We start from the raw sequence: 27,871 nt of genomic DNA on the forward strand, positions 1-27,871 counted from the left end.
CGTCCATGGGATTTCCCAGGCAAGAATACTGGAGTGGGTTGCCATTTCCTTCCCCAGGGGATCTTCACAACCCAGGGATCAAACTCAGGTCTCCCACATTGCAGGCAGACGCTGTACCCTCTGAGCCAACCAGGGAAGCCCCAACTAAGCCATGATCTTAGTTTTTATTAATGTTGAGTTTCAAGCCAGCTTTTTCACTCTCCTCTTCACTCTCATCAAGAGGCTCTTTGGTTCCTCTTCACTTTATGCCATTAGAATGGTACAATATATATATTTGAGGTTGTTGATATTTCTCCCGGCAATCTTGATTCCAACTTGGGCTTCGTCTAGCCCAGCATTTCGCATGATATACTCTGCAGAGAAGTTAAATAAGCAGTGTAACAATATACAGCCTTGTCTTAACGCCTTTCTCAATACTGAATCAGTCAATTGTTCCATGTCTTGTTCTGCCTATTACATCTTGAACCACATACAGGTTTCTCAGGAGGCAGATAAGATGGTATGGTACTCCCATCTCCTTAAGAATTTTCTATAGTTTCTACTGATCCACAGAGTCAAAGGCCTTAGCCTAGTCAATGAGGGAGAAGTCCTGTGCCACTGCTGAGTATTCCAAATTTGCTGACATATTGAGTACAGCACTTTAACAGCATTGTCTTTTAGGATTATAAATAACTCAGCTGCAGTTCTGTTACCTCCACTAGCTTTATTCATAGTAATTAGTAATGCTTCCTAAGGCTCACTTGACTTAACACTCCAGGGTGTCTGGCTCTAGGTAATTGTCTGCACCATTGCGGTTATCTGGGTCATTAAGACCTTTTTTGTACAGTCCTTCTGTGTACACCTTTTCTTAATCTCTTCTGCTTCTGTTAGGTCCATACCATTTCTGTCCTTCATTGTGCCCATCCTTGCATGAAATATTCCCTTGATATCTCTAGTTTTCTTGATATTAGATGGATATCTAGGCCCAAGTCCTAAAAGAAATACTGTTCTGTAATTTAGTTTCTGAACATACTGTAAGTATAAAAAAGTGTTTTTGGAAATTAAATTAATCCATTTAAATGCATCTCATAATCTAAAATGCTTCCTTTTTATTAATCCAGATGAGATGAACTAAGTCCTTGAGCAATTTAATTTACCTCATTTTTAATAATATGATGAATTTCATGTAATATCTAATACTTTAAACTTGGAAAAAATGAAGGGAATTATCAAAGATTACTCAGATTATATTGTATAAAATAATTTTATAAAAAATTCTTAAGTGATGTGTATGTATATAAAGTATACTTTTTAGTGAAACTGGTTCACTGATGTTCTTGTGGTTCTCTTCCAGGTTCTTCAGCAGCTTTTAAATCATTGCAGGAAAAACAAAGATAAAGTTCTTCTTTTCTCCTTTTCCACCAAGGTGAGTTTTGTCTGGAGCATATTTTTGATTGACTCAGGTCTAGTTCCTGAGGCTTAAAAGTCTATAAAGAGATCTCTGTATCTTAAAGAGGTAAAAAAAGCATCCAGCCACATTTACTACTTACGTATCTTCTGTCAGTTCAGTTCAGTTCAGTTCAGTTTACTCACTCAGTCATGTCCAACTCTTTCCGACCCCATGGACTGCAGCATGCCGGGCTTCCCTATCCATCACCAACTCCTGGAGCTTACTCAAGCTCCTGTCCATTGAGTTGGTGATGCCATCCAACCATCCCCTTCTCCTCCCACCTTCAATCATTCCCAGCATCAGAGTCTCTTCAGTTGAGTAAGTTCTTTGCATCTGGTGGCCAGAATATTGGAGTTTCAGCTTCAGCATCAGTCCTTCCAGTGAATACTCAGGACTGATTTCCTTTAGGATGGACTGGTTGGATCTCCTTGCTGTCCAAGAGACTCTCAACAATCTTCTCCAACATCACAGTTCAAAAGCATCAATTCTTTGGCGCTCAGCTTTCTTTATAGTCCAACTCTCACATCCCTACATGACTACTGGGAAAACCATAGCTTTGACTAGATGGACCTTTGTTGGCAAAGTAATATCTCTGCTTTTTAGTATGCTGTCTAGGTTGGTTATAACTTATCTTGCAGGGAGCAAGCATCTTTTAATTTCATGACTGCGGTCACCATCTGCAGTGATTTTGGAGTCCAAAAAATAAAGTCTGTCACTGTTTCCCATCAAGTGATAGGACCAGATGCCATGATCTTTGTTTTCTGAATGTTGAGCTTTAAGCGAACTTTTTCACTCTCCTCTTTCACTTTCATCAAGGGGCTCTTTAGTTTTTCTTCACTTTCTGCCATAAGGGTGGTGTCATCTGCATATCTGAGGTTATTGATATTTCTCCCAGCAGTCTTGATTCCAGCTTGTGCTTCGTCCAGTCCAGCATTTCTCATGATGTACTCTGCATATAAGTTAAATAAGCAGGGTGACAATATACAGCCTTGATGTCCTCCTTTTCCCTATTTGGAACCAGTCTGTGGTTCCATGTCCATTTCTGACCGTTGCCTCTTGACCTGCATACTGATTTCTCAGGAGGCAGGTCAGGTGGTCTGGTGTTTCCATCTCTTTAAGAAATTTCTACAGTTTGTTGTGATCCACACAGGCAAGGCTTTGACATAGTCAGTAAAGCAGAAGTAGATGTTTTTCTGGAACTCTCTTGCTTTTTCGATGATCCTGCGAATGTTGGCAATTTGATCTCTGGTTCCTCTGCCTTTTCTAAATCCATCTTGAACATCTGGAAGTTCACAGTTCACATATTGCTGAAGCCTGGCTTGGAGAATTTTGTGTATTATTTTGTCAGCATGTGAGATGAGTGCAATTGTGCAGTAGTTTGAGCATTCTTTGGCATTGCCTTTCTTTGGGATTGGAATGAAAACTGACCTTTTCCAGTCCTGTCGCCACTGCTGAGTTTTCCAAATTTGCTGGCATATTGAGTGCAGCACTTTCACAGCATCATCTTTTAGGATTTGAAATAGCTCAGCTGGAATTCCATCACCTCCACTAGCTTTGTTCATAGTGATGCTTCTTAAGACCCACTTGACTTCACATTCTAGGATGTCTGGCTCTATGTGAGTGATCATACCATCGTGATTATCTGGGTCATGAAGAACTTTTGTATAGTTCTTCTGTATATTCTTACCACCTCTTCCTAGCATCTTCTGCTTCTTAATAATTTCTGTAGGAAATGGTAATGAGGTAAACAACTTTTAAAACAGATACTTAAATCTCCATTGCCTTCTCCGATATCAGAATTACTTATTATGAAATAGCAAACATAAAGATAGATTTCTAATTCTCTACTTAGATGTTTTTGTTAATAATTAAAATGTTCTTTTAAGATATTTAAGATATTTTAGAATGTGGACTATAGCAAAAATAATGAATATAATTAGATAAATGAGTTGGCCAATACTTTTCTTTTTATTCCTTTTTTTTTTTTTTTTTGGTTTAGAAAGCTAAAGATTGGGTTTTTTCCCTTGAAAGATTGATTTTTCTTTTTTTAACACAAAGGTTGCCGAATGTTAAAGTCAGTTTCAGTATAATAGTAGGAAGATGTACGAGTCAGAAATTAGAAAAATATTTGTTGCCCTTGTAATTGTAAGAAAGAAACTGTGAACAGAGATATTAATACTTAGTACAGCTCATCTGTATAATGGTATGACACTTATTAAACCATGAGTTTATCTTTGCATGTCTCTGTATCTCTCCTCTAGTTGCTTGATGTGCTGCAGCAGTACTGTATGGCATCTGGACTGGATTACCGACGACTTGATGGAAGTACAAAATCAGAGGAAAGAATCAAGATTGTGAAAGAATTCAACAGTACTCAAGATGTAAACATTTGCCTTGTCTCTACAATGTAAGAAAATAAAATTTTATAACTTGATTTCTATCTAATTGCTCTTAAGATTTAAGATAATCCTTAAACTGTTACTGGATTTTCAGTGATTATGCTTCTATTGCTGTGTTTCATTTAGCTTTAAGGAGAAGCAACAAAAATGCTATTAATGTTGACTGGGATAACAATATTGAGTTTTATCTAAACTTCTCTGTCAGTTCCATTATTTTCATCCTCTTTATATGTCTGGCTTTATTTTTTAAAATATCCGAAAAGTGGCTGCTTCTTCATTGAAATATTCTATAGTTTTTTGACTTGTGTGTTGTAGTTACAACAGTCAGACTTAGTTGAATAATCAAGTTATTAATTGAATAGTTGAGAGTCACGTGTCAGTGATTTTCAAACTGTGGTCAAGGAACCCTTGAGAACCCATAAGGAAGGCTTAATGGACCAGGAGTTTCCCTCCTCTGTCTCTACCTGGTCTCAAGGAGAGCAGCTGAACATTTATAGGTTTTATAAAGCTAAATCAGTTCTAACACCTGTTTATGAATCTCAGTGAACTTTTTAAGACATACACGTACTTTAGAAAAAATTTAAGTTGATATAAACACCTGAGAAGATTAGTCTCTTTTGGCAGGGGTGACAAATCTGTAACTTTTTAACATCTAATATAATAAGTATTTTATAGATATACTCCCACTGTCTTTCAAAAGGAATTTCAAAGGACGTTTATTTATTTATTCAAGATTGTAATATAGTTGACTTACAATGTCATGTAAGTTTCAGGTGTACAGCAGAAAGATTCAATAACCTATATGATTTTTCATGTTCTTTTCCCTTTTATGTTACTGCAAAATACTGAGTATAGTTCTCTATGCTATACCTAGGTTCTTGTTGGTTATCTGTCTTCTCTATAGTAGTGTATATATGTTAATCCCATCCTCCTAACATATCCCTCCCCTCCCTTGATCTGTGAGTCTTTTTCTGTTTTAAATATGAGTTCATTTGTATCTTTTTTTTAATTCCACGTATAAGCGATATCATATGATATTTATCTTTATCTGGCTTACTTTACTTAGTAAGATAACCTCAAAGTCCATTCATGTTGCTGCGTTGTATATATATGAATTTATCCATTCATCTGTGGATGGACATTTAAGTTACTTCCATGTCTTGGCTCTTATAGATAGTCCTGCAGTGAACACTGGGATGGATGTATCTTTTCCAATAATAGTTTTCTCCAGATATATGCTCAGGAGTGGAATTGTAGGATCATGTGGTAGTTATACTGTTTTTCATCGTGATTATACCAATTTACATTCCCACCAACAGTGTAGGAGGGTTCCCTTTTCTCTCTCCAGCATTTATTATTTGTAGACTTTTTGATGAGGGCCATTCTGAATGGAGTAAAGTGATAGATACCTCATTGTAGTTTTGATTTGCATTTATCTAATAATTAGTGATTTTACACATTTTTTTATGTGCCTGTTGGCCATCTGTATGTCTTCTTTGAAGAAATGTCTGGTTAGGTCTTGTGCCCATTTTTTTGATTGGATTGTTAGTTGTTGTTCTTGATATTGAGCTTTATAAGCTGTTTGTATATTTTTGAAATTAATCTCAAGGGACTTTAAAAAAAAAAACATAAAATACAAAGAGGGAAAAAGTGAGTAAAAAAAAAATTGCTTTGGAAATTCCCTAGAGGTCCTGTGATTAGGACTTAGTGCTTTTACTGCTGTGGGATATGTTCAGTCGCCGGTAAAGGAACTAAGGTCACACAAGTTATACAGCATGGCCAAAAAACAGAAAAATTACAGTGAGAAATCAAATATATGTGGTGAGTGAACTACTTAACTGCTGAGGACTAAAATTATTCTTGAATTCTTACAGCTAAGGCCTGAGAAGCTCTAGATTTCCATTTACTTGTGAATGAATTCAAGAGGAATTTCACACATGAGTCCTTAGATACTCAGTATTAAATGACATAGAACACTGTCTTCAGCTAAGTTTTATCAAACACATATAAGCATTCTTAATTTTTAAACAATGTTTTAAAGGTAATAAATATCTTCAACAACAGTTCAAATAGTACAGAATTTATCATGACAACCAATTATCTTTCATTCCTGTTCTGCTCACCTGTAGTCTAATTTGATAAGCTCTGCCATAAAGTTCCTAATTATCACTTCAGCTATATTGCAAATTGCTATTTAATCTGTCCATTGAATTTTTAATTTTAAAATCTATTTTTTGTGTTTAGAAGTCCTGTCAGCTGATTTTTCAGCAAAACTTTATAGGACAGGAGGGAGTAACACATTATATTTAAAGTACTGAAATGAAAAAAAAAACTTATGGCCAAGAATACTTTACCAGCAAGGTTATCATTCAGAATTGAAGGAGAGAAGAAGTTTACCACACAAGCAGAAGCTAAAAGTTCATCATCACAAAATGGATACTATAACAAATGTGAAAGGATCTTCTTCAAGTGAAAGGAAAAGGCCATAACCAGAAATAACAAAATACATGAAAGAAAAAAAACTCACTAATAAAGACAAATATATAGTAAAGGTAGCAGTCCAAACCCTTAAAAAGGGTTAGAATGAAGATTAAAAGACAGAAGTTGCAGAACTATCTTCAATATTTAAAATGAAAAAGAATCTGAAAAACAATATAACTGAATCACTTTACTATACATCAGAAACTAACACAACATTCTGAATCAAATATGCTTCGATTTTTTTGAAAAGGAAAAGTTGTAAAAATAACTACAACTGCATTAAGTAGTTACGTGATACAAAAAATAGAAAGATATAAAATATGGTATTCAGAACATAAAACATGGGGTGGGGGAGTAAAAATGTAGTGCTTAAAAGCATTCGAACTTAAGCAACTGTCATTTAAAAACAGATTTATATAATGTGTGTGTATATACATATATAAAATTGTGTATATAAATGTATATGTAAGTATACATATATGTATGTGTGTATATATTGAGCTGGACCATAAATAAGGCAGAATGCCAAAGAATTGATGCCTTTGCATTATGGTATAGGAGAAGACTCCTGAAAGTCCCATGGACGGCAATGAGATCAAACTGGTCAATCTTAAGGGAAATCAACCCTGAATACTCATTGGAAAGACCAATGCTGAAGCTGAAGCTCCAGTATTTTGGTCATCTCATGCAAACAGCTGACTCAGATTGGAAAAGTCCCTGATGCTGGAAAAGATTGAGGGCAAAAGGAGAAGAGGGCATCTGAGGATGAGATGGCTGGATAGCATCATCAATGCAATGGATATGAACTTGGGCAAATTTTGAGAGATGGTATGGGACAGAGCGGTGGTGTGCTGTAGTCCGTGGGGTCTCAAAGATTCAGTCAAGACTGGGTGACTGAAAAACAACAACAGCATGTGTGTGTGTGTATATATGTATATGTGTATGTATATATACATATGTATATATACACACACATGTCAGTATATATGAACCTCATGGTAATCATAAACCAAAAATTTGCAATAGATACAGAAAAATAAAAGGGAAAGGAACCCAAACATAATACTAAAGAAAGTTATCATACCACAAGGGAAAGGACTAAAAGAAGAGCAAAAAAGTATTACAAAAGCAAGCAAACAGTTAACAAAATGTCAGTGTCAGTAAGTATACACCTATAGTAGTATTAAACAATCTTTGAACCATCTGACAGTTGCACTCATCTCCCATGCTATGCTAGTAAGGCCCTAATTTAACACTTTCATGGTAGCATTACGTGAGCCAAGAACTTCCAGATGTTCAAGCTGGGTTTTGAAAAGGCAGAAGAGCCAGAGATCAGGTTGCCAACATTCGCTGGATCATGGAGAAAGCAAGCGAATATCAGGAAAATATCTACCTCTGTTTCATTGACTGCGCTAAAGCCTTTGACTATGTGGATCATAACAAACTGTGAAAAGCTCTTAAAGAGGTGGGAGTACCAGACCATCTTACCTCTCTCTTGAGAAACCTGTATGTGGGTCAGGAAGCAACAGTTAGAACCCTGTAGGGAACAATTGGTTCAGGATTGAGAAAGGAATACCACAGGGCTGTCTGCTGGCACCCTGTTTTTTTAAACTATAAACTGAGCACACCATGAGAAATACCTGACTGGATGAGTTAAGCTAGAATCAAGATAGGCAGGAGACATCAACAACCTCAGATATGCAGATGATATCTCACTAATGGCAGAAAGTGAAGAGGAACTAAAGAGCCTCTTGAGGAGAGTGAAGGTGAAGAGTGAAAAATCTGGCTTAAAACTAAATATTAAAAAAGCTAAGATCATGGTATCTGGCTCCATTACTTCATGGCAAATAGAAGGGAAAAGGTGGAAGCAGTGACAGATTTCCTCTTCTTGGGCTCTAAAATCACTGCAGATAGTGATGCAGCCATGAAATCAGAAGACGATTTCTTCTTTTCAGAAAAGCTATGACAAACCTAGACAGTGTGTTGAAAAGCAGAGACATTACTCAGCCAACAAAGGTCCCTATAGTCAAGTCTGTGGTCTTCCCAGTGGTCATATACAGTTGTAAGAACTGGACGAAAAAGGTAGAATGTCAAAGAATTGATGCCTTTGAACTGTGGTGCTGGAGAAGACTCCTGAGAGTCCCTTGGACAACAAAGAGATCAAACCAGTCAATCTTAAAGGAAATCAACCCCGAATACTCATTGGAAGGGCTGATGCTGCAGTATTTTGGTCACCTGATGCTAATAGCTCGCTCATTGGAAAAGTCCCTGATGCTGGGAAAGATTGAGGGCAGAAGGAGAAGAGGGTGTCAGAGGATAAGATGGCTGGATGGCATCAACAATGCAATGGACAGAAACTTGGGCAAACTTCGGGAGATAGTGAGGGACAGGGAAGTCTGGCATGCTGCAATCCATGGATTCACAAAGAGTCAGACACAGCTGGGCAACTGAACAGCAGCATACACCTATCAATAAAATCAGAGATAAAAGAGGAGTTACAACCAATATCACAGAAATACAAACACTCATAAGAAACTGCTGTAGACAATTATGTGCCAACAGATTGGACAACCTGGAAAAAAATGTGTAAATTCCTAGAAACATACAGTCTTCAAAGACTGAATCAGGAAGAAATAAAATATCTGAACTGACTGATTGCTATAATGAAATTGAATCAGTAGTCAAAAAACTCTTAACAAACAAAAGTCCAGAATCAGATGGCTTCACAGAGGAATTCTATCAAGTATTTAAAGAACCAGTTGGGATTTTCCTGGATGTCCAGTGATTAGGACTTCATGCTTCCACCACAGGGGGCCCAGGTTTGATCTCTGGTTGGGGAACTAAGATCCCATAAGTCAAGTGGCTTGGCCAAACAAAGAACAGATAATCCCTAGTCTTGTCCAACTATTCCAAAAATATTGAAGCAAAAGAAACACTTTCAAACTCATTTTACAAGGCCAGCATTAACCCTGATACCAAAACCAGACAAAGGTATCACACAAAAAAGAAAATCACAAGGCAGTAATACCTGATGAGATCTAAAAATCTTCAACACATATTAGCACATAGAATTCAATAATAGTTGAAAGGATTAAACACCATGATGAAGTAAGATTTATCCCAGGGATGCAAGTAGGAGTCAATACCCACAAATCAATCAATGCGATAGATCACATTAACACATTGAAGAAGAAAAATCGTATGATCAACTCAATAGATGCAGAAAAAGATTTTGACAAAATTCAATGTCTGTTTATCATAAAAACCTTCAATAAAGTGGTTATAGAGGGAATGTAACATAATAAAGGCCATATATGAAAAACCAACAGCCAGTAATATACTCAGTGGTAAAAAGCTTAAAACTTTTCCTCTAAGGTTAGGAACAAAACAAGGACACCCACTCTTACCAGTTGTATTCAACATGGTGCAGTGATTCCTGGCCACAGTAATCGGGTAAGAAAAATAAAAGGCATCCAAATAGGAACAGAAGAAGCAAAACTGTCGCTATTTGCAGATATCATGATTCTATATATAGGAAACCCTGAAGAGACTACCAGAAAACTATAAGAACTATTAAATGAATTCAGTAAAGTTGCAGAATGCTTCCCTGGTGGCTCAGAGGTAAAGAATCTGCCTGCCAAGCAGGAGATGCAGGTTGGATCCCGGGGTTGAGAAAATCCCCTGAGGGAGGAAATAGCAACCCACTCCAGTATTCTTGCCTGGAAAATCCCATGCACAGAGGAGCCCCGTGAGTTTACAGTCCATGGGGCTGCAAAGAGTTGGGCATGACTTAGAAACTAAACAACAACAACAAGGTTGCAGGAGACAGTATTATCACACAGAAGTCTGCTGCATTTCTATACACAAATAATGTGCTACCAGAGAAATTAAGTAAACAATTTCTTTTACAACTACATCAGAAAGAATAAAATAGTTGCTGCTGCTGCTGCTAAGTCACTTCAGTCGTGTCCGACTCTGTGCGACCCCATAGACAGCAGCCCACCAGGCTCCCCGTCCCTGGGATTCTCCAGGCAAGAACACTGGAGTGGGTTGCCATTTCTGTCTCCAATGCAGGAAAGTGAAAAGTGGAACTGAAGTTGCTCAGTCGTGTCCAACTCTTAGCGACCCCATGGACTGCAGCCCACCAGGCTCCTCCGTCCATGGGATTTTCCAGGCAAGAGTACTGGAGTGGGTTGCCATTGCCTTCTCCGGGGTAAAATGGTTAGAAATAATTTAACCAAGGAAGTAAATCACATATTCACTGAAAACTATAACACAGATATAAAAGAAATTGAACACTAATAAATGGAAAAGTACACCACACTAATGAAAGAATTAACATTGTTAAAATGTCCATATAGCCCAAAGTAATCTTCATGTTCAGTACAATCACTGTCAAAATACCCATTGCATTTTTCACAGAACAGATAGTCCCAAAATTTGTATGGAACCACAGAAGACCCCAGATAGCCAAAGAGAGCTTGAGAATGTACAAGGCTAGAGTTTGTCTTGCTTCCTGATTTCAGAATCAAATTTGTGTGGTATACAAAGCCATAATAGTCAAAAAGTATGGTACTGGTATGAAACCAGACACAAGGATCAGTGGAATAGAATACAGAGCCCATAAATAAACCCACATTTATATGGTCAACTAATCTATCATAAAGCAGCCAGAATATTCAGATCAGATCAGATCAGTCACTCAGTCGTTTCTGACTCTTTGCGACCCCATGAATCGCAGCACGCCAGGCCTCCCTGTCCATCACCAACTCCCGGAGTTCACTCAGACTCACGTCCATCGAGTCAGTGATGCCATCCAGCCATCTCATCCTCTGTCATCCCCTTCTCCCCTTGCCCCCAATCCCTCCCAGCGTCAGAGTCTTTTCCAATGAGTCAACTCTTCTCATGAGGTGGCCAAAGTACTGGAGTTTCAGCTTTAGCATCATTCCCTCCAAAGAAATCCCAGGGCTGATCTCCTTTAGAATGGACTGGTTGGATCTCCTTGCAGTCCAAGGGACTCTCAAGAGTCTTCTCCAACACCACAGTTCAAAAGCATCAATTCTTTGGCACTCAGCCTTCTTCACAGTCCAACTCTCACATCCATACATGACCACAGAAAAAACCATAGCCTTGACTAGACGAACCTTTGTTGGCAAAGTAATGTCTCTTCTTTTGAATATGCTACCTATATTGGTCATAACTTTCCTTCCAAGGAGTAAGTGTCTTTTAATTTCATGGCTGCAGTCACCATCTGCAGTGATTTTGGACCCCAGAAAAATAAACTCTTGACACTGTTTCCACTGTTTCCCCATCTATTTCCCATGAAGTGGTGGGACCAGATGCCATGATCTTTGTTTTCTGAATGTTGAGCTTTAAGCCAACTGTTTCACTCTCCACTTTCACTTTCATCAAGAGGCTTTTTAGTTCCTCTTCACTTTCTGCCATAAGGGTGGTGTCATCTGCCTATCTGAGGTGATTGATATTTCTCCCGGCAGTCTTGATTCCAGTTTGTGTTTCTTCCAGTCCAGCATTTCTCATGATGTACTCTGCGTATAAGTTAAATAAACAGGGTGACAATATACAGCCTTGATGAACTCCCTTTCCTATTTGGAACAGTCTGTTGTTCCCTGTTCATTTCTAACTGTTGCTTCCTGACCTGCATACAAATTTCTCAAGAGGCAGATCAGGTGGTCTGGTATTCCCAACTCTTTCAGAATTTTCCACAGTTTATTGTGATCCACACCGTCAAAGGCTTTGGCATAGTCAATAAAGCAGAAATAGATGCTTTTCTGGAACTCTCTTGCTTTTTCCAATATCCAGTGGATGTTGGCAATTTGATCTCTGGTTCCTCTGCCTTTTCTAAAACCAGCTTGAATATCAGGAAGTTCACAGTTCACGTATTGCTGAAGCCTGGCTTGGAGAATTTTGAGCATTACTTTACTAGTGTGTGAGATGAGTGCAATTGTGCTGTAATTTGAGCATTCTTTGGCATTGCCTTTCTTTGGGATTGGAATGAAAACTGACCTTTTCCAGTCCTGTGGCCACTGCTGAGTTTTCCAAATTTGCTGGCATATTGAGTACAGCACTTTCACAGCATCATCTTTCAGGATTTGGAATAGCTCAACTGGAATTCCATCACCTCCACTAGCTTTGTTCGTAGTGATGCTTTCTAAGGCCCACTTGACTTCACATTCCAGGATGTCTGGCTCTAGGTCAGTGATCACACCATCGTGATTATCTGGGTTGTGAAGATCTTTTTTGTACATTTCTTCTGTGTATTCTTGCCATCTCTTCTTAATATCTTTTGCTTCTGTTAGGTCCATACTATTTCTGTCCTTTATCGAGCCCATCTTTGCAGGAAATGTTCCTTTGGTACCTCTGATTTTCTTGAAGAGATCTGTAGTCTTTCCCATTCTGTTGTTTTCCTCTATTTCTTTGCACTGATCGCTGAAGAAGGCTTTCTTATCTCTTCTTGCTGTTCTTTGGAACTCTGCATTCAGATGTTTATATCTTTCCTTTTCTCCTTTGCTTTTTGCTTCTCTTCTTTTCACAGCTATTTGTAAGGCCTCCCCAGACAGCCATTTTGGTTTTTTGCATTTCTTTTCAATGGGGATGGTCTTGATCCCTGTCTCCTGTACAATGTCATTGGAACCTCATTCCATAGTTCATCAGGCACTCTATCTATCAGATCTAGGCCCTTAAATCTATTTCTCACTTCTACTGTATAATCATAAGGGATTTGATTTAGGTCATACCTGAATGGTCTAGTGGTTTTCCCTACTTTCTTCAATTTAAGTCTGAATTTGGCAATAAGGGGTTCATGATCTGAGCCACAGTCAGCTCCTGGTCTTGTTTTTGCTGACTGTATAGAGCTTCTCCATCTTTGGCTGCCAAGAATATAATCAATCTGATTTTGGTGTTGACCATCTGGTGAAGTCCATGTATAGAGTCTTCTCTTGTGTTGTTGGAAGAGGGTGTTTGTTATGACCAGTGCATTTTCTTGGCAAAACTCTATTAGTCTTTGCCCTGCTTCATTGTGTATTCCAAGGCCAAATTTGCCTGTTACTCCAGGGTTTTCTTGACTTCCTACTTTTACATTCCAGTCCCCTATAATGAAAAGGACATCTTTTTTGAGTGTTAGTTCTAAAAGGTCTTGTAGGTCTTCATAGAACCGTTCAACTTCAGCTTCTTCAGCATTACTGGTTGGGGCATAGACTTGAATTACTGTGATATTGAATGGTTTGCCTTGGAAACGAACAGAGATCATTCTGTCGTTTATGAGATTGCATCCAAGTACTGCATTTCGGACTCTCTTGTTGACCATGATGGCCACTCCATTTCTTCTGAGGGACTCCTGCCCGCAGTAGTAGATATAATGGTCATCTGAGTTAAATTCACCCATTCCAGTCCATTTCAGTTCACTGATTCCTAGAATGTCGACATTCACTCTCGCCATCTCTTGTTTGACCACTTCCGATTTGCCTTGATTCATGGACCTGACATTCCAGGTTCCTATGCAATATTGCTCTTTACAGCATCGGACCTTGCTTCTATCACCAGTCACATCCACAGCTGGGTATTGTTTTTGCTTCGGCTCCATCCCTTCATTGTTTCTGGAGTTATTTCTCCACTGATCTCCAGTAGTATATTGGGCACCTACTGACCTGGGGAGTTTCTCTTTCAATATCCTATCATTTTGCCTTTTCATACTGTTCATGGAGTTCTCAAGGCAAGAATACTGAAGTGGTTTGCCATTCCCGTCTCCAGTGGACTACATTCTGTCAGATCTCTCCACCATGACCCGCTGATCTTGGGTTGCCCCACAGGCATGGCTTAGTTTCACTGAGTTAGACAAGGCTGTGGTCCTAGTGTGATTAGACTGACTAGTTTTCTGTGAGTATGGTTTCAGTGTGTTTGCCCTCTGATGCCCTCTTGCAACACCTACTGTCTTACTTGGGTTTCTCTTACCTTGGGCGTGGGGTATCTCTTCATGGCTGCTCCAGCAAAGCACAGCCAGTGCTCCTTACCTTGGATGAGGGGTATCTCCTCATTGCCGCCCTTCCTGACCTTCAACGTGGGATAGCTCCTCTAGGCCCTCCTGCGCCTGCACAGCCGTGGCTCCTTGGACGTGGGGTTGGTCCTCCCGGCCATCACCCTTGGCCTCGGGCGTGGGGTTGCTCCTCCCGGCCGCCGCCCCTGGCCTTGGGCGTGGGGGCGTGGGGTAGCTCCTCCCACCCACTGCCCCTGGCCTCGGACGCGGGGTAAGTCCTCTCATCACCGCCCCTGACCTCGGACGCTGGAAAAAGTCTTTTCAATAATTGATGTTGGCAAAATTGGACAGATAGATGTAAGAGAGTGAAAGTAGACTCTCTTCTAATGCCAGATACAAAAATAAATGCAATGTGGATTAAACATTTAATGTTAGACCTAAAACCATAAAACTCCTAGAAGAAAATATAAGCAGTGAGCTCTTTGGCATTGATCTTTGTAATGTTTTTGAATCTTTCTGGGCAAGGACAGTAAGAACAAAAATAAACATGTAACTATATCAAACTAAAGAGCTTTGGCACAGTGGAGAAAACTATCAACAAAAGAAAAAGACAGCCTACTGAATGGGAGAAGGTACTGTAAATGGTATGTTCAATAAGGGGTTAATATCCAAAATATATAAGGAAATCATAAAACTCAATATAAAAAAGCCAAATAACCTTAAGAAATCAGCAGAGGTCCCAAATAGATATATTTCCAAAGAAGACATACAGATGGCCAACAGGCCCATGATGAGGTGCTCACCATGACTAATCATCAGGGAAATGCAGATCAAACCAGAAAGATACCACCTCACACCTGTCAGGGTAACTTTTACCAAAAAAACAAAACAGATAACAGGTGGTGTTGAGGATATGGGGAAAAGGCAACCATTCTGCACTGTTGGTGGGAATCTAAGCTAATACAGTCACTATGAAAACCAGTATGGAGGTTCCTCAAAAAATTAAAAGTACAACTGTCATACAATCTAGCAATTTCACTTTTGGTCATTTATCTGAAGAAAATGAAAAACACTAATTTGAATAGATACATGTATGTTCACTGCAGCAGTATATATGATAACTATGACACAGAAGCAACCTAAGTGTCTATTGATAAATGGATAATGATTATACACACATACATAGATATATATACTTTATGTATATATACATATATATGTATACAATGGAATGTTACTTAGCCATAAAAAGGATGAAATCCTGCCCTTTGTGACAACATGGGTGAACCTACAGTGTATAATCTAAGTGAAATAAATCTAAGTGAGAAAGACAAGTACTATATGATTTCACTTACATATAATATCTAAAAAATAAAAGGACAAACATAGCAAAACAGACTCAGATACAGAGAACAGGCTAGTGGTTGCCCAAAGGGAAGGAGTAGGGAGAAGGGGTTAAAAGGTACAGGGGATTGAGAGGGTCAAAATAAAGAAGTCACGTGGATACAGTGTACAGCATAGGAATATACTCAAATTTTTAAAAAGGTCTTCCGTATATTTTTCAAATCTAGCTGATCATTTATCTATATTTTTTGGTTTTTATGGTTTCTAGCTTTTATTTGTTTAGTAGTTTTAGTCATTTTTTAAAATATCTTTTTGAATGGCATTTTTACTCTATTTGACTTCTATTTTGGGGGGAATGCTAATCCTTCTATTTGTTCTTCCCTCTGGCTCTTGCTCGTGGTAGACGGTTTCTTCACACATTTTGTAATTTTTTATTTTGAGCTTATCTTCAGTGGGGCTCTTTTTCCCTCGTTCATCCTTAGGAGACTGGTTGTGGGAGTTCTCCATTACTGTGGTTTTACTTTGACTTCTCTGTTAGGTGTCCCACCCAGGGCACGAGAAGTTTTGGATTCCTGTTTTCCTGTGACTGAATTCAAAGAATGGTTTGTTACCTAAATCCTTACATTTGTTACGTAAAGAACTTTACAAAATATAATAAATACATCATCAGCTGTATTTTTCAAAAGAGATATACTCAGTTTTTGTTTTGTTTTTCTCGTTTTGCAAAAATTTATATTTAATTTGCAGGTGTTGAAAAAAAAGACTTTCAAACTGGCTCAGTTCATTATTTTTTCCAGAATCCTAATTCTTCATTATCTTTTAGTTTATCAACAGCTTGGACTTTGTGTTATGTTAAAGGGAAATTTAGTTTTCTTTTACCCCCCCTCCCCATTTTTCCAGAGAAGGCGATGGCACCCCACTCCAATACTCTTGCTTGGAAAATCCCATGGACGGAGGAGCCTGGTGGGCTGCAGTCCATGGGATCACAAAGAGTCGGACACGACTGAGCAACTTCACTTTCACTTTTCACTTTCATGCATTGGAGAAGGAAATGGCAACCCGCTCCAGTGTTCTTGCCTGGAGAATCCCAGGGACGGCGGGGCCTGGTGGGCTGCCGTCTATGGGGTCGCACAGAGTCGGACACAACTGAAGCGACTTACCAGCAGCCCCATTTTCCATGTAGTCTTTACTCTTTTTATTTTTTGTCTATTAATTAATTTTTAGCCTTAAATAATATACTTTAATCTTTGATTTTTAGTCCAGCAACTTTCTACAGTACCTTCTAAGTATTTGTAATGTGTGGTATTAACATTAGCACACATCCACCGTTTCTTCTACTTCTGTCATCTGTCTATATTGTTGCTAAGTCGCTTCAGTCATGTCCGACTCTGTGCCACCCCAGAGACGGCAGCCCACCAGGCTCCCCCGTCCCTGGGATTCTCCAGGCAAGAACACTGGAGTGGGTTGCCATTTCCTTCTCCAATGCATGAAAGTGAAAAGTGAAAGTGAAGTCGCTCAGTCGTTCCCGACTCTTAGCAACCCCATGGATTGCAGCCTACCAGGCTCCTCTCTCCATGGATTTTCCAGGCAAGAGTACTGGAGTGGGGTGCCATTGCTTTCTCCGTCTGTCTATATTATCTGTCAGCTATTTTAACAAATAACTTTGTATGCCAGAATATATAGAAAATAAATTTTATGTATTTTTGAATATCATAAAATGTCTTTTATGTGATCTCTCATGTAATTGCTTTGGCCAACTGTAGAGAATTTCTTTTTAGATCTCTGTAGGTATTCAGTTCAGTTCAGTTGCTCAGTCGTGTCCAACTCTTTGTGACCCCATGAACCACAGCACGCCAGGCCTCCCTGTCCATCACCACCTCCCAGAATTCACCCAAACTCATGTCCATTGAGTCGGTGATGCCATCTAACCATCTCATCCTCTGTCGTCCCCTTCTCCTCCTGCCTTCAATCTTTCCCAACATCAGGGTCTTTTCAAATGAGTCAGCTCTTCACATTAGATGGTCAAAGTACTGGAGTTTCAGCTTCAATATCAGTCCTTCCAATGAATATTCAGGACTGATTTCCTTTAGGATGGACTGGTTGGATCTCCTTGCAGTCCAAGGGACTCTCAAGAGTCTTCTCCAACACCACAGTTCAAAAGCATCAATTCTTAAGCGCTCAGCTTTCTTTATAGTCCAACTCTCACATCCATACATGACTACTGGAAAAACCATAGCCTTGACTGGACGGACCTGTGTTGACGAAGTAATGTCTCTGCTCTTTAATATGCTGTCTAGGTTGGTCATAACTTTCCTTCCAAGGAGTAAACGTCTTTTAATTTCATGGCTGCAATCACCATCTGCAGTGATTTTGGAGCCCCCAAAAATAAAGTCTGACACTGTTTCCACTGTTTCCCCATCTATTTCCCATGAAGTGATGGGATCAGATGCCATGATCTTAGTTTTCTGAATGTTGAGCTTTAAGCCAACTTTTTCACTCTCCTCTTTCACTTTCATCAAGAGGCTCTTTGGTTCTTCAACATTGTTTTCTGGTATTTTGTATTTCTGAAATTTTGTCTAATGCCAATCAACCAGTTGTAATCTGAAATTTCACAGTGATATCTGAGTCTTTTACAAATTAATTAAAAATTAAATTAATTTTTTTTGGTTGTGCTGGGTCTTTTGGTTGCTGCATGGGCCTTCTCTAGTTGCAGCATGAGGAGCTACTCTTCATTGTGGTACATGGGCTTCTCATTGCAGTGGCTTCTTTTGTTGCGGAGCACAAACTCTAGGCACATGGGCTCTGTAGTTGCAGTGTGCAGACCCCAGGATGCACAGGCTTTAGAGCTGTGGAGTGTGGCTCAGTAGTTGTGATGCATGGGCTTAGTTGCTCTGCAGCACGTGACATCTTCCCGGACGAGGGATGGAACCCATGTCCCCTGCATTGACAGGCAGATTCTTACCTATTGTACCACCAGGGAAGTCCGATATTTGAGTCTTGATGGGAGTTTTTGTTCATTTATTTTGCTGGGTGTAATCTGAAGGCTTGTATTTCTGAACTCTGGAAAATTCTCTTTGATTATTTCTTTGACAGTGGCTTCTCTTCAGTTTTTTCTAGTGTCTCTCCTGGTCACTAGGTTATCTGATTTTAGTGTTCCTACAATGATTCTTTTTTGGGGGAGGACAGAGTTGCACTGCATAGCTTGCAGAATCTTAGTTCCCCAACCAGGGATAAACACAGGCCCTTAGCAGTGAAAGATCAGAGTCCTAACCACTGGACCACCAGGGAATTCCCCTAGAATGATTCTTTAAACCTGTGAACTTTGATCTCTTACTTTGTGTTTTTATCTTTCTTGGCTCTATGTCTGAAAAAAAAAAGTGGCATTTTCCAATCTTATTATTTTATTTTAAATAACTAATTTTTTGTCTTTTAAATTATGTATTTATTTTTTTGAACTCTCATTCTGTGAATCTTTATTCTGGAATGTCAATACCTTAAAGCTTAGCTTTCCATAATCATCTCATTCAGTTCATCAGAGGAGAGTTTTCTGGCGTTTTTCCTTGGGTTGGAATTTTTATTGGAATCACTGAATTTATAAACAACTTTGTAGAAAAATGACATTTTAACACTTTTGAACCTTCCTATCTATGAGCATGGTATTGGTTAAATATATTTAGGCTTCTCAGTAAAAGAATAGTTTATTCGACCTTTTAAAATAAATATTTATTTGGCTGTGTCAGGTCTTTGTTGTGGCATGCAGTATCTTCGATCTTCATTATGGCATGCAGGATTTTTATAATAGTTAATACATAACAATAAAATTTAATTCATTGATGGCATTTTTTGTGTAACATTAAGATACGGTTAAATATAATTTTTATATATTTTTTATACAAAATAGAATGTGAAAGACCTAAGGAATGAATAGCCTGCATGTTGATTATTTGTCTTAATACCATTTCTCAGGTTGAAAAGAGCTGTATTCTTTTTGTATTTTATTGCCTAAGGACTAAGCTTTTGCGCTTAGCCATATGAGAGGAGTGACAGGTGTGAAAAGTTTGCAGTTCTGAATTGTATTATCATCAAATAGAGAATCATCTCGTCTCTAGAGATAGAGTTTAGAGGTTATTTTTTTTTTTAAAGAAATATTGCCTCTGAATTAACTTGGACAGTCTTCAAAGTATCTTTGAAGATTGTTACCTCAAGTAGTGGTAACCTTCCTGTGGCTTATTTAGGACATCGGAGGTAAATTCATGTCACAACTTACTGAACAGTTGACTAGACTTATTTTTGGTGTTAAGTGTTAGAAAATATTTCTTACTCTCCAATTTTATTTTAATCATAACTAGTTGATTTTTCACACAATAGTCTAATTATGTAATCTTATGAACCTTGATTTTTCAAAAATTTCCCCATCACGATAGTAGACAGGTAAACTTCTAACTTTTCTTCTAGTTATTTGTTATCTAAATCACCTACTCCCCTAATTTACTTATTTTTAGAATTTTTTCCAAAGCTTACTGTTTATCTCACCTCATTCCTTTCTTTGAGTTTAAGTCTCCGTGATACCTTTTTGCTATTGCCTCTAATAAGTTATTTTCCAAAGGAGCTAATTCAATTTCTATTGAATATTGAACCTTAAGTCAGGATACCTGGGTTTGAATCCAGACACTAGCCACTTCAATGACTTTTAAGCAAGTAAATTAATATTCCTGATTCTCAATTTCCTCATCTGTAAAAATGAGAACAATAGCTCATAGAACTGTGTTGAGGATGAAAGTATAGGATAAATGAAAATTTCTAGCACCATTTCTGGCATATAATAGATGCTGTATAAATATTAATTTCTTTCTATTTTGATAGAAACTGCATAAGAGAAGACTGTTAACATTTTCTCTCCCTGGATGAATAGTATCTAGTATAAAGATTCCGAAAAGGGAGAAATAGCAAGAGAAAAACCTCAGTGAAAGGCTTTAAAAGTTGAGATTAAAAAAGCGTAGAATATAAAGAAAACTGATTTTATTCTTGGATTTTAAGTTTTACTTTTTAAAAATACAAAATTTATGATTATATAATAAAATAATTGCTAAATATAGGGTATTTAAACACAGAAAGTTCAAAATATGAGAGGATAACAGTATTCGGTAAAATCTAAAAAGCTGTGTAGGCAGCTGAAATCTTTAAATCAGTAGACAAACATTTTATTATTCAGTTTTGCTAGATATATTTAGAAAAAAAAACTTTATAAATAACTTCATTCCAGAATGAATTATTTGTCTTCTGATATGTTTTGGCTGGTAGAAAAATGAATTTGTCAGATCCATTAAACAATTTCTTATTTTTAAAACTGTCAAAATATGCATATATCTTTTGTGGCTTCTTTTCACTGTATATTTTAACCAGAGGTCAAATTAAATGAAGACAGAACTTTGACTCTCCAAAGAATTGAGAAGTTTTAAATAGAGGAGTGGCATACTTAGTTTTCTCTGCGTGTGTGCTCAGTAGCTCAGTCATGTCCGGCTCTTTGTGACCCCACGGACTGTAGCCCACTAGGCTCCTCTGTCCATGGGATTTTTCCGGCAAGAATACTAGAGTGGGTTGTCATTTCTTCCTCCAGGGGATCTTCTTGATCCAGGGATCAAACCTGCATTTCCAGTGTCTCCTGCATTGTCAGGCAGATTCTTTAACACTAGGCCACCTGGAAAGCCTCTAGTTTTCTATATTCTGTATTTAAAATTATTTTATGTAATGTGGGAATGGATCTGAGGTCAAAGGTAAGGGAAGACTGGAGGCCACTGAAGTAATACATACAGGTATGATATCAACGTTTGAAATAGGGGAAGGGAAAATAGAAATGAAGAAGGGACTCGTGATTAAAAAAAAAAAAAAAACTTTTTTGAGGTAAATTTGATAGGACTGGATATTGGTTGGCTTTTTTAGTTGTTTTATCTTGCTTCTAAGTCTGTTGGTGACAGATTCTATTAATTTTCCTTAGTCTGACAATATCATGATTTCCCTTTTATTCCTGAAGGGTGTTTTTACTGTATATAGAATTTTGTGTTGACAGCTCTTTTAGCACTTGAAAAATGTACTGCTTCCTCTGGCCACCTTGGTTTCTAATGAGAAATCTACTGTTATTTGAACTTATGTTCCCTTAAAAGTAATATGTTGATACGATTTCTCTCTGACTGCTTATAAGACTTTGTCTTCTGTTTGCGGAAGTTTAATAACTTCAGATATGCAGATGACACCACCCTTATGGCAGAAAGTGAAGAGGAACTAAAGAGCCTCTTGATGAAATTGAAAGAGGAGAGGGAAAAAGTTAGCTTAAAGCTCAACATTCAGAAAACGAAGATCATGGCATCTGGTCCCATCACTTCATGTGCAATAGATGGGGAAACAGTGGAAACAGTATCAGACTTTATTTTTGGGGGCTCCAAAATCACTGCAGATGGTGATTGGAGCCATGAAATTAAAACATGCTTACTCCTTGGAAGGAAAATTATGACCAGCCTAGATAGCATATTGAAAAGCAGAGACATTACTTTGCCAACAAAGGTCCGTCTAGTCAAGGCTATGGTTTTTCCTGTGGTCATGTATGGATGTGAGAGTTGGACTGTGAAGAAAGCTGAATGCCAAAGAATTGATGCTTTTGAACTGTGGTGTTGGAGAAGACTCTTGAGAGTCCTTTGGACTGCAAGGAAATCCAACCAGTCCATCCTAAAGGAGTTCAGTCCTGGGTGTTCATTGGAAGGACTGATGCTAAAGCTGAAACTCCAATACTCTGGCCACTTCATGTGAAGAGTTGATTTCGTTGGAAAAGACCTGATGCTGGGAGGGATTGAGGGCAGGAGGAGAAGGGGACGATAGAGGATGGAATGGCTGGATGGCATCACTGACTCAATGGACACGAGTCTGAGTGAACTCCGGGAGTTGGTTATGGACAGGGAGGCCTGGCGTGCTGCGATTCATGGGGTCGCAGAGTCGGACACAACTGAGCAACTGAACTGAACTGAACTGAATTACACTATATCTAAACATAGTTTTCTTTGGGTTTATCATTTTGGAGTTCATGCAGTTTTTGCATTCTATAGGTTTATCTTTTTCCCCAAATTTGGAAAGTTTTCAGCTATATTTCTTTCAGTACCTTTTCATTCAGTGTCACTCTCTCTTTGCTCTTGATACAAGTATTAGCTCTTTTATGTCTGTCTCTCAGGCCTCTAAGACTTTTTTTTTTTTTTTCCTGGGCATTTTCTTTCTGTTGTGTAGATTGGGCAAATAATATTGACCTGCTCCTATGTTTATTGATTCTGTTGTCTGTCATCCAACCAGCAAGTTTTGTTATTCAGTTATTTTTCAGTTCTAAAATTTTTTGTTTGGTATCCTCTCTTTCTTTGCTGAGACTTAATATTTTTAATTTGTTTCAAGCATATTTCAAGCATTTTTGAAGCATTTTTATTGTGGCTGCATTTAAATCCTTGTCAGATAATTCGAACATCTGATTCTTTGCAGTGTTATCCATGTTAATTGTCTTTTCTCATAGAAATTGAGATTTTCCTAGATATTGATGAGTAGTAATTTTTTATTGTATATTCGATGTTTTGAGTATTATGTTATGAGACTGTGTATCTTATGTATAACTTCTGTTTTAGCCAGACACCATGCCAGACACATTAGGTAGAAATCCATGTCTCTTGCTTGGCCTATGTTGATATCCTGAGATTGAGGCACTTTATTGCTATTTCTGCATGGTTTTCCCCACACTACAGAGGGGACCTTGGTTATAGCTTGGCAGAAGTCAAAAGTTCCAGCTCCTTTATCAGTCTTACCAGACACCACCTGAATGAGAATGAGAGGCACCTCTTTACTGTCAGGCAAAGATGGAAATTTAGTCTCCCCACTCAGTCTTGGATGACCAAGTTAGGGTTAGGGCTACAGATTTTTTTTTTCTATTGTGTTTGCAATAATAGGCTGGTTATTGTTTTCATTTTTCTGTCTTAAAACTCTATGCCTTTCCTGGTTCTTTGCCTAAAGGAAGAGGCTTTTCTTAGGTTTCTTTCTTTTTTTTTTTTTTTTGGTCTGTGACTGTTTGCTGGCTTCTCCCAGGGAACTTCCCAGGTGACTCAGACAGTAAAGAATCTGCCTGCAATGCAAGAGACCCAGGTTCGATCCCTGGGTTGAGATTTCCCTGGAGAAGGGCATGGAAACCCATTCTGGTATTCCAGTCTGGAATATATTAGGCAAAAATACAGCCAGGAAACTCACTGCCATGTCGTTCCTCTTGTGGTCTGTAACCAGTCTGTGTTCCCTCCAGCTTTCATAATCTTGTGTTTCATTTTATATATAATGTCCAGGGTTTTCAGCTGCACTTAGAGGAATAAAGACAAGTACATTTTTTAAGTGTGTATATTTATTTAGCTAGAGTATATTAGCAGTTTTTAAAAGTTATGTTAGGAAAATCCTAGATAATAGTATTTAAGTATTCAAAAAATGTAAAAACCAGCATAGCCTACTTAAATGAGCTCTAATGCTCAAATTTCTTAGAGATATTCTGTTACGCTTGTTGTTCAGTCACTAAGTCATATCCAACTCTTTGCAACCCCATGGACTGCAGCACGCCAGGCTCTCCTGTCCTTCACTGTCTCCCAGAGTTTGCTAAGATGCATGTGCATTGAGTCAGTGATGGTCTCTAAACATCTCATCCTCTGCTTCCCCCTTCTTTTGCCTTCAATCTTTCCCAGAATCAGGATCTTTTCCAGTGAGTCATCTCTTTGCATCAGGTGGCCAAAGTATTGGTGCTTCTACTTCAGAATCAGTCCTTCCAATGAATATTCAGGGTTGATTTCCTTTAGGATTGACTGATCAGATCTTATAGTCCAAGGACTCTCAAGAGTCTTCTCAGTGCTACAATTCGAAAGCATCAGTTCTTTGGTGCTCAGCCTTCTTTATGCTCCAGCTCTCATATCCGTACATGACTACTGGAAAAACTATAGCTTTGACTATACGGACCTTTGCTGGCAAAGTGATTTTGTTGCTTTTTAATATACTGTCTGGGTCTGTTATAGCTTTCCTTCCAAGGAGCAAGTGTCTTCTAATTTCATGGTTGCAGTCACTGGCCGTAGTGATTTTGGAGCCCAAGAAAAGAAAATTTGTCACTGCTTCCACTTTTTCCCCTTCTGTTTGCTATATAGTGATGGGACCATATGCTGTGATCTTAGTATTTGAATGATGAGTTTTAAGCCAGATTTTTCACTCTCCTCTTTCACCCTCAGAAAAAGGCTCTTTAGTTCCGCTTCACTTTATGCCATTAGAGTGGTATCATCTGCATATGTGAGGTTGTTGATGTTTCTCCTGGCAGTCTTGATTCCACCTTGAGCTTCATCCAGCCCAGCATTTCATATGAGGTGATCTGCATAGAAGTTAAGTAAGCAGGGTGAGAATACAGAGCTTGGTCATACTCCTTTCCCAGTCTTGAACCAGTCCGTTGTTCCATGGCTGGTTCTAACTGTTCCTTCTTGACCTGCATACAGGTTTCTCAGGAGATAGGTAAGGTGGTCTGGTATTCCCATCTCTAAGAATTTCCATTGTTTGCTGTGATCCACACAGTCAAAGGCTTTAGCATAGTCACTGAAGCACAGATTGATGTTTTTCTGGATTTCCCTTACTTTCTCTATGATCCAACAAATGTTAGCAATTTGGTCTCTGGTTCCTCTGCCTTTTCTAAACCCAGCTTGTACATCTGGAAGTTCTCAGTTCATGTACTGCTGAAGCCTAGCTTGTAGGATTTTGAGCATAAGCTTGCTTTTCTGGATTTCCCTTACTTTCTCTATGATCCAACAAATGTTAGCAATTTGGTCTCTGGTTCCTCTGCCTTTTCTAAACCCAGCTTGTACATCCGGAAGTTCTCAGTTCATGTACTGCTGAAGCCTAGCTTGTAGGATTTTGAGCATAAGCTTGCTAGCATGTGAACTGAGTGCAGTTATATGGTAGTTTGAACATTCGTTGGCATTGCCCTTCTTTGAGATTGAAATGAAACCTGACCTTTTCCAGTCCTGTGGGCCCTGCTGAGTATTCCAAATTTGCTAACATATTGAGTGTAGCATTTTAACACCATCATCTTTTAGGATTTGAAATAGCTCAGCTATAATTCCATTACCTCCACTAGCTTTGTTCTTAGTAATGCTTCCTAAGGCCCACTGGACTTCACACTCCACGATGTCTGGCTCTAGGTGAGTGACCATACCTTCATGGTTTTCTGGGTCATTAAGATCTTTTTTGTGTAGTTCTCTGTGTTCTTGCCACCTCTTCTTAATCTCTTCTGAAATAATAAGTCAGGTCCTTACTATTTCTGTCCTTTATCCTGTCCATTCTTGCATGAAATGTTCCCTTGGTATCTCCAGTTTTCTTGAAGAGATCTCTAATCTTTCTCATTCTTTGTTTTCTTCTATTTGTTTGCATTGTCCATTTGAGAAGGCCTTCTTATCTCTCCTTGCTCTTCTCTGGAACTCTGCATTCACTTGAGTGTATCTTTCCCTTTCTCCTTTGCCTTTCCCTTCTCTTCTTTTCTCATCTATTTGTAAAGCCTCCTCAGACAACCATTTTGCCTTCTTGTATTACTTTTTCTTTGGGATGGTTTTGATCACTGCCTCCTATACAATGTTATGATCCTCTGTCCATAGTCCTTCAGGAATATTCTAGAATGGTACCAAAAAAAAAAAAAAAAAAAATGTTCCATAGTAATTTTCCTTGTGGCATATTTGTGTTTTAATTACCTTTCTTTTATAATGTTAATGTAATACTGTATTTATTTTGTTATAGAAACCTGGCATCATTGAGTTACAGAGCAAAATTTATTTTTACTGTTTTAATGTGCTATTTTTTTAAATTTACTCCAGGGCTGGTGGACTAGGCCTTAATTTTGTTGGTGCCAATGTGGTTGTATTATTTGATCCTACATGGAATCCAGCCAATGATCTTCAAGCAATTGACAGGTAATGGTGACAAAATTTGATGTGACCTGTAAATGCTTTAATCTAAAAATGCTCCTGAAATTTTTAGGTTGCCTATAATGTGACTGTGATTAGAAGATAAGGAAAACATTGTAAAAATTTTTTTTAATTTTTATTTAAGATAACCCTGAACTTTTTAATCCAAATGGCAGGCTGTTAGTCATTTATTTCCCCTCCATCTCAAAATCTCATTATTGTGACAAGATTAATTTAGAAGAGAGAATAAATCCCTATTCCTGGAGGAAAGTCGAAAAGGCCACTACTAGTAGATCAGAAGTTTTAAGAAACTCATGAAAGGATTTTTATGATGAAGGGACCAGCAGAGAAAAGCCACAATCCAGAGTCAACAGGAGAGCATAGAGAATTTTCAAGCATGGGATCAGCAACTTCAGGACATGAGAGTAGACCAGAGTACATCATTCCAGGAAATTAACGTGCTGACTCTAAAACAGATTCCTGTCCCATACTTTGTACATAAAGAGGGATTGACATGTGCTCCTTGATCAAAACTGAAAAAATCATTTCATAAATTTTATAAGTAAGTGGGAAATCAGACTGGCAAAATATTCTTACAGTGGTTGTTTGCACCAGATCATAAAGCATGGAAACCCAGCTTTCTTAAACAGTCCATTTCATCATTGTCTGAAGGTTTTCTGAATACAATTCTTTTACCTCCTTAGTTAAATCTATTTTAGATATTTTATTCTTTTAGATACAATTGTAAATGGGATTTTATTATTTCTCTAATAGAGCATTGTTAATGTATAGAATGCAACAGACTTCTGTATATTAATTTTATATTCTGCAGCTTTACCAGATTCATTGATGAGCTCTCATATTTTTTTTTTCTTGCATCTTTAGGATTTTCTGTATATAGTGTCATCATCTAGAAACACTGAGCTTTACTTCTTCCCCTTTAGCTTGGGTATGAGTATATTGTTAGCTGTGGGCTTATCATATATGGCCTTTTTTATGTTGGGGCATGTTCCCTCTGGTTTCAGTTTATTGAGTTGTTTTTTTTTAATCATAAATGGATATTAAATTTTATTGAAAGCTTTTTCCACATTTATTAAGATAATATAATTTTTATTCTTCTGTATGTTAACATGGTATATCACATCAGTTGATTTGCAGATATTGAATCCCTTGCATCTCTGGGATAAATCTCACTTCATCATGACATATGATCCTTTTAATATGTTGTTGAATTCAGTTTGCT

General features: G+C 38.1%; 1 protein-coding gene across 1 annotated transcript in view; it reads left to right on the forward strand.

The window, feature by feature from the left end:
• The window catches only part of ERCC6L2 (ERCC excision repair 6 like 2), a 156,028-nt gene that overhangs the window by 55,609 nt on the left and 72,548 nt on the right, over positions 1-27,871 (forward strand). The window contains exons 10-12 of the mRNA XM_061426138.1: positions 1,334-1,405; positions 3,691-3,836; positions 26,539-26,634. Of these exons, the coding sequence (XP_061282122.1) occupies positions 1,334-1,405; positions 3,691-3,836; positions 26,539-26,634 (314 nt within the window). The remainder of the gene's footprint in view (positions 1-1,333; positions 1,406-3,690; positions 3,837-26,538; positions 26,635-27,871) is intronic.

This window comes from Bos javanicus, chromosome 8 (assembly GCF_032452875.1).
Source record: "Bos javanicus breed banteng chromosome 8, ARS-OSU_banteng_1.0, whole genome shotgun sequence".
Taxonomy (NCBI): Eukaryota; Metazoa; Chordata; class Mammalia; order Artiodactyla; family Bovidae; genus Bos; species Bos javanicus.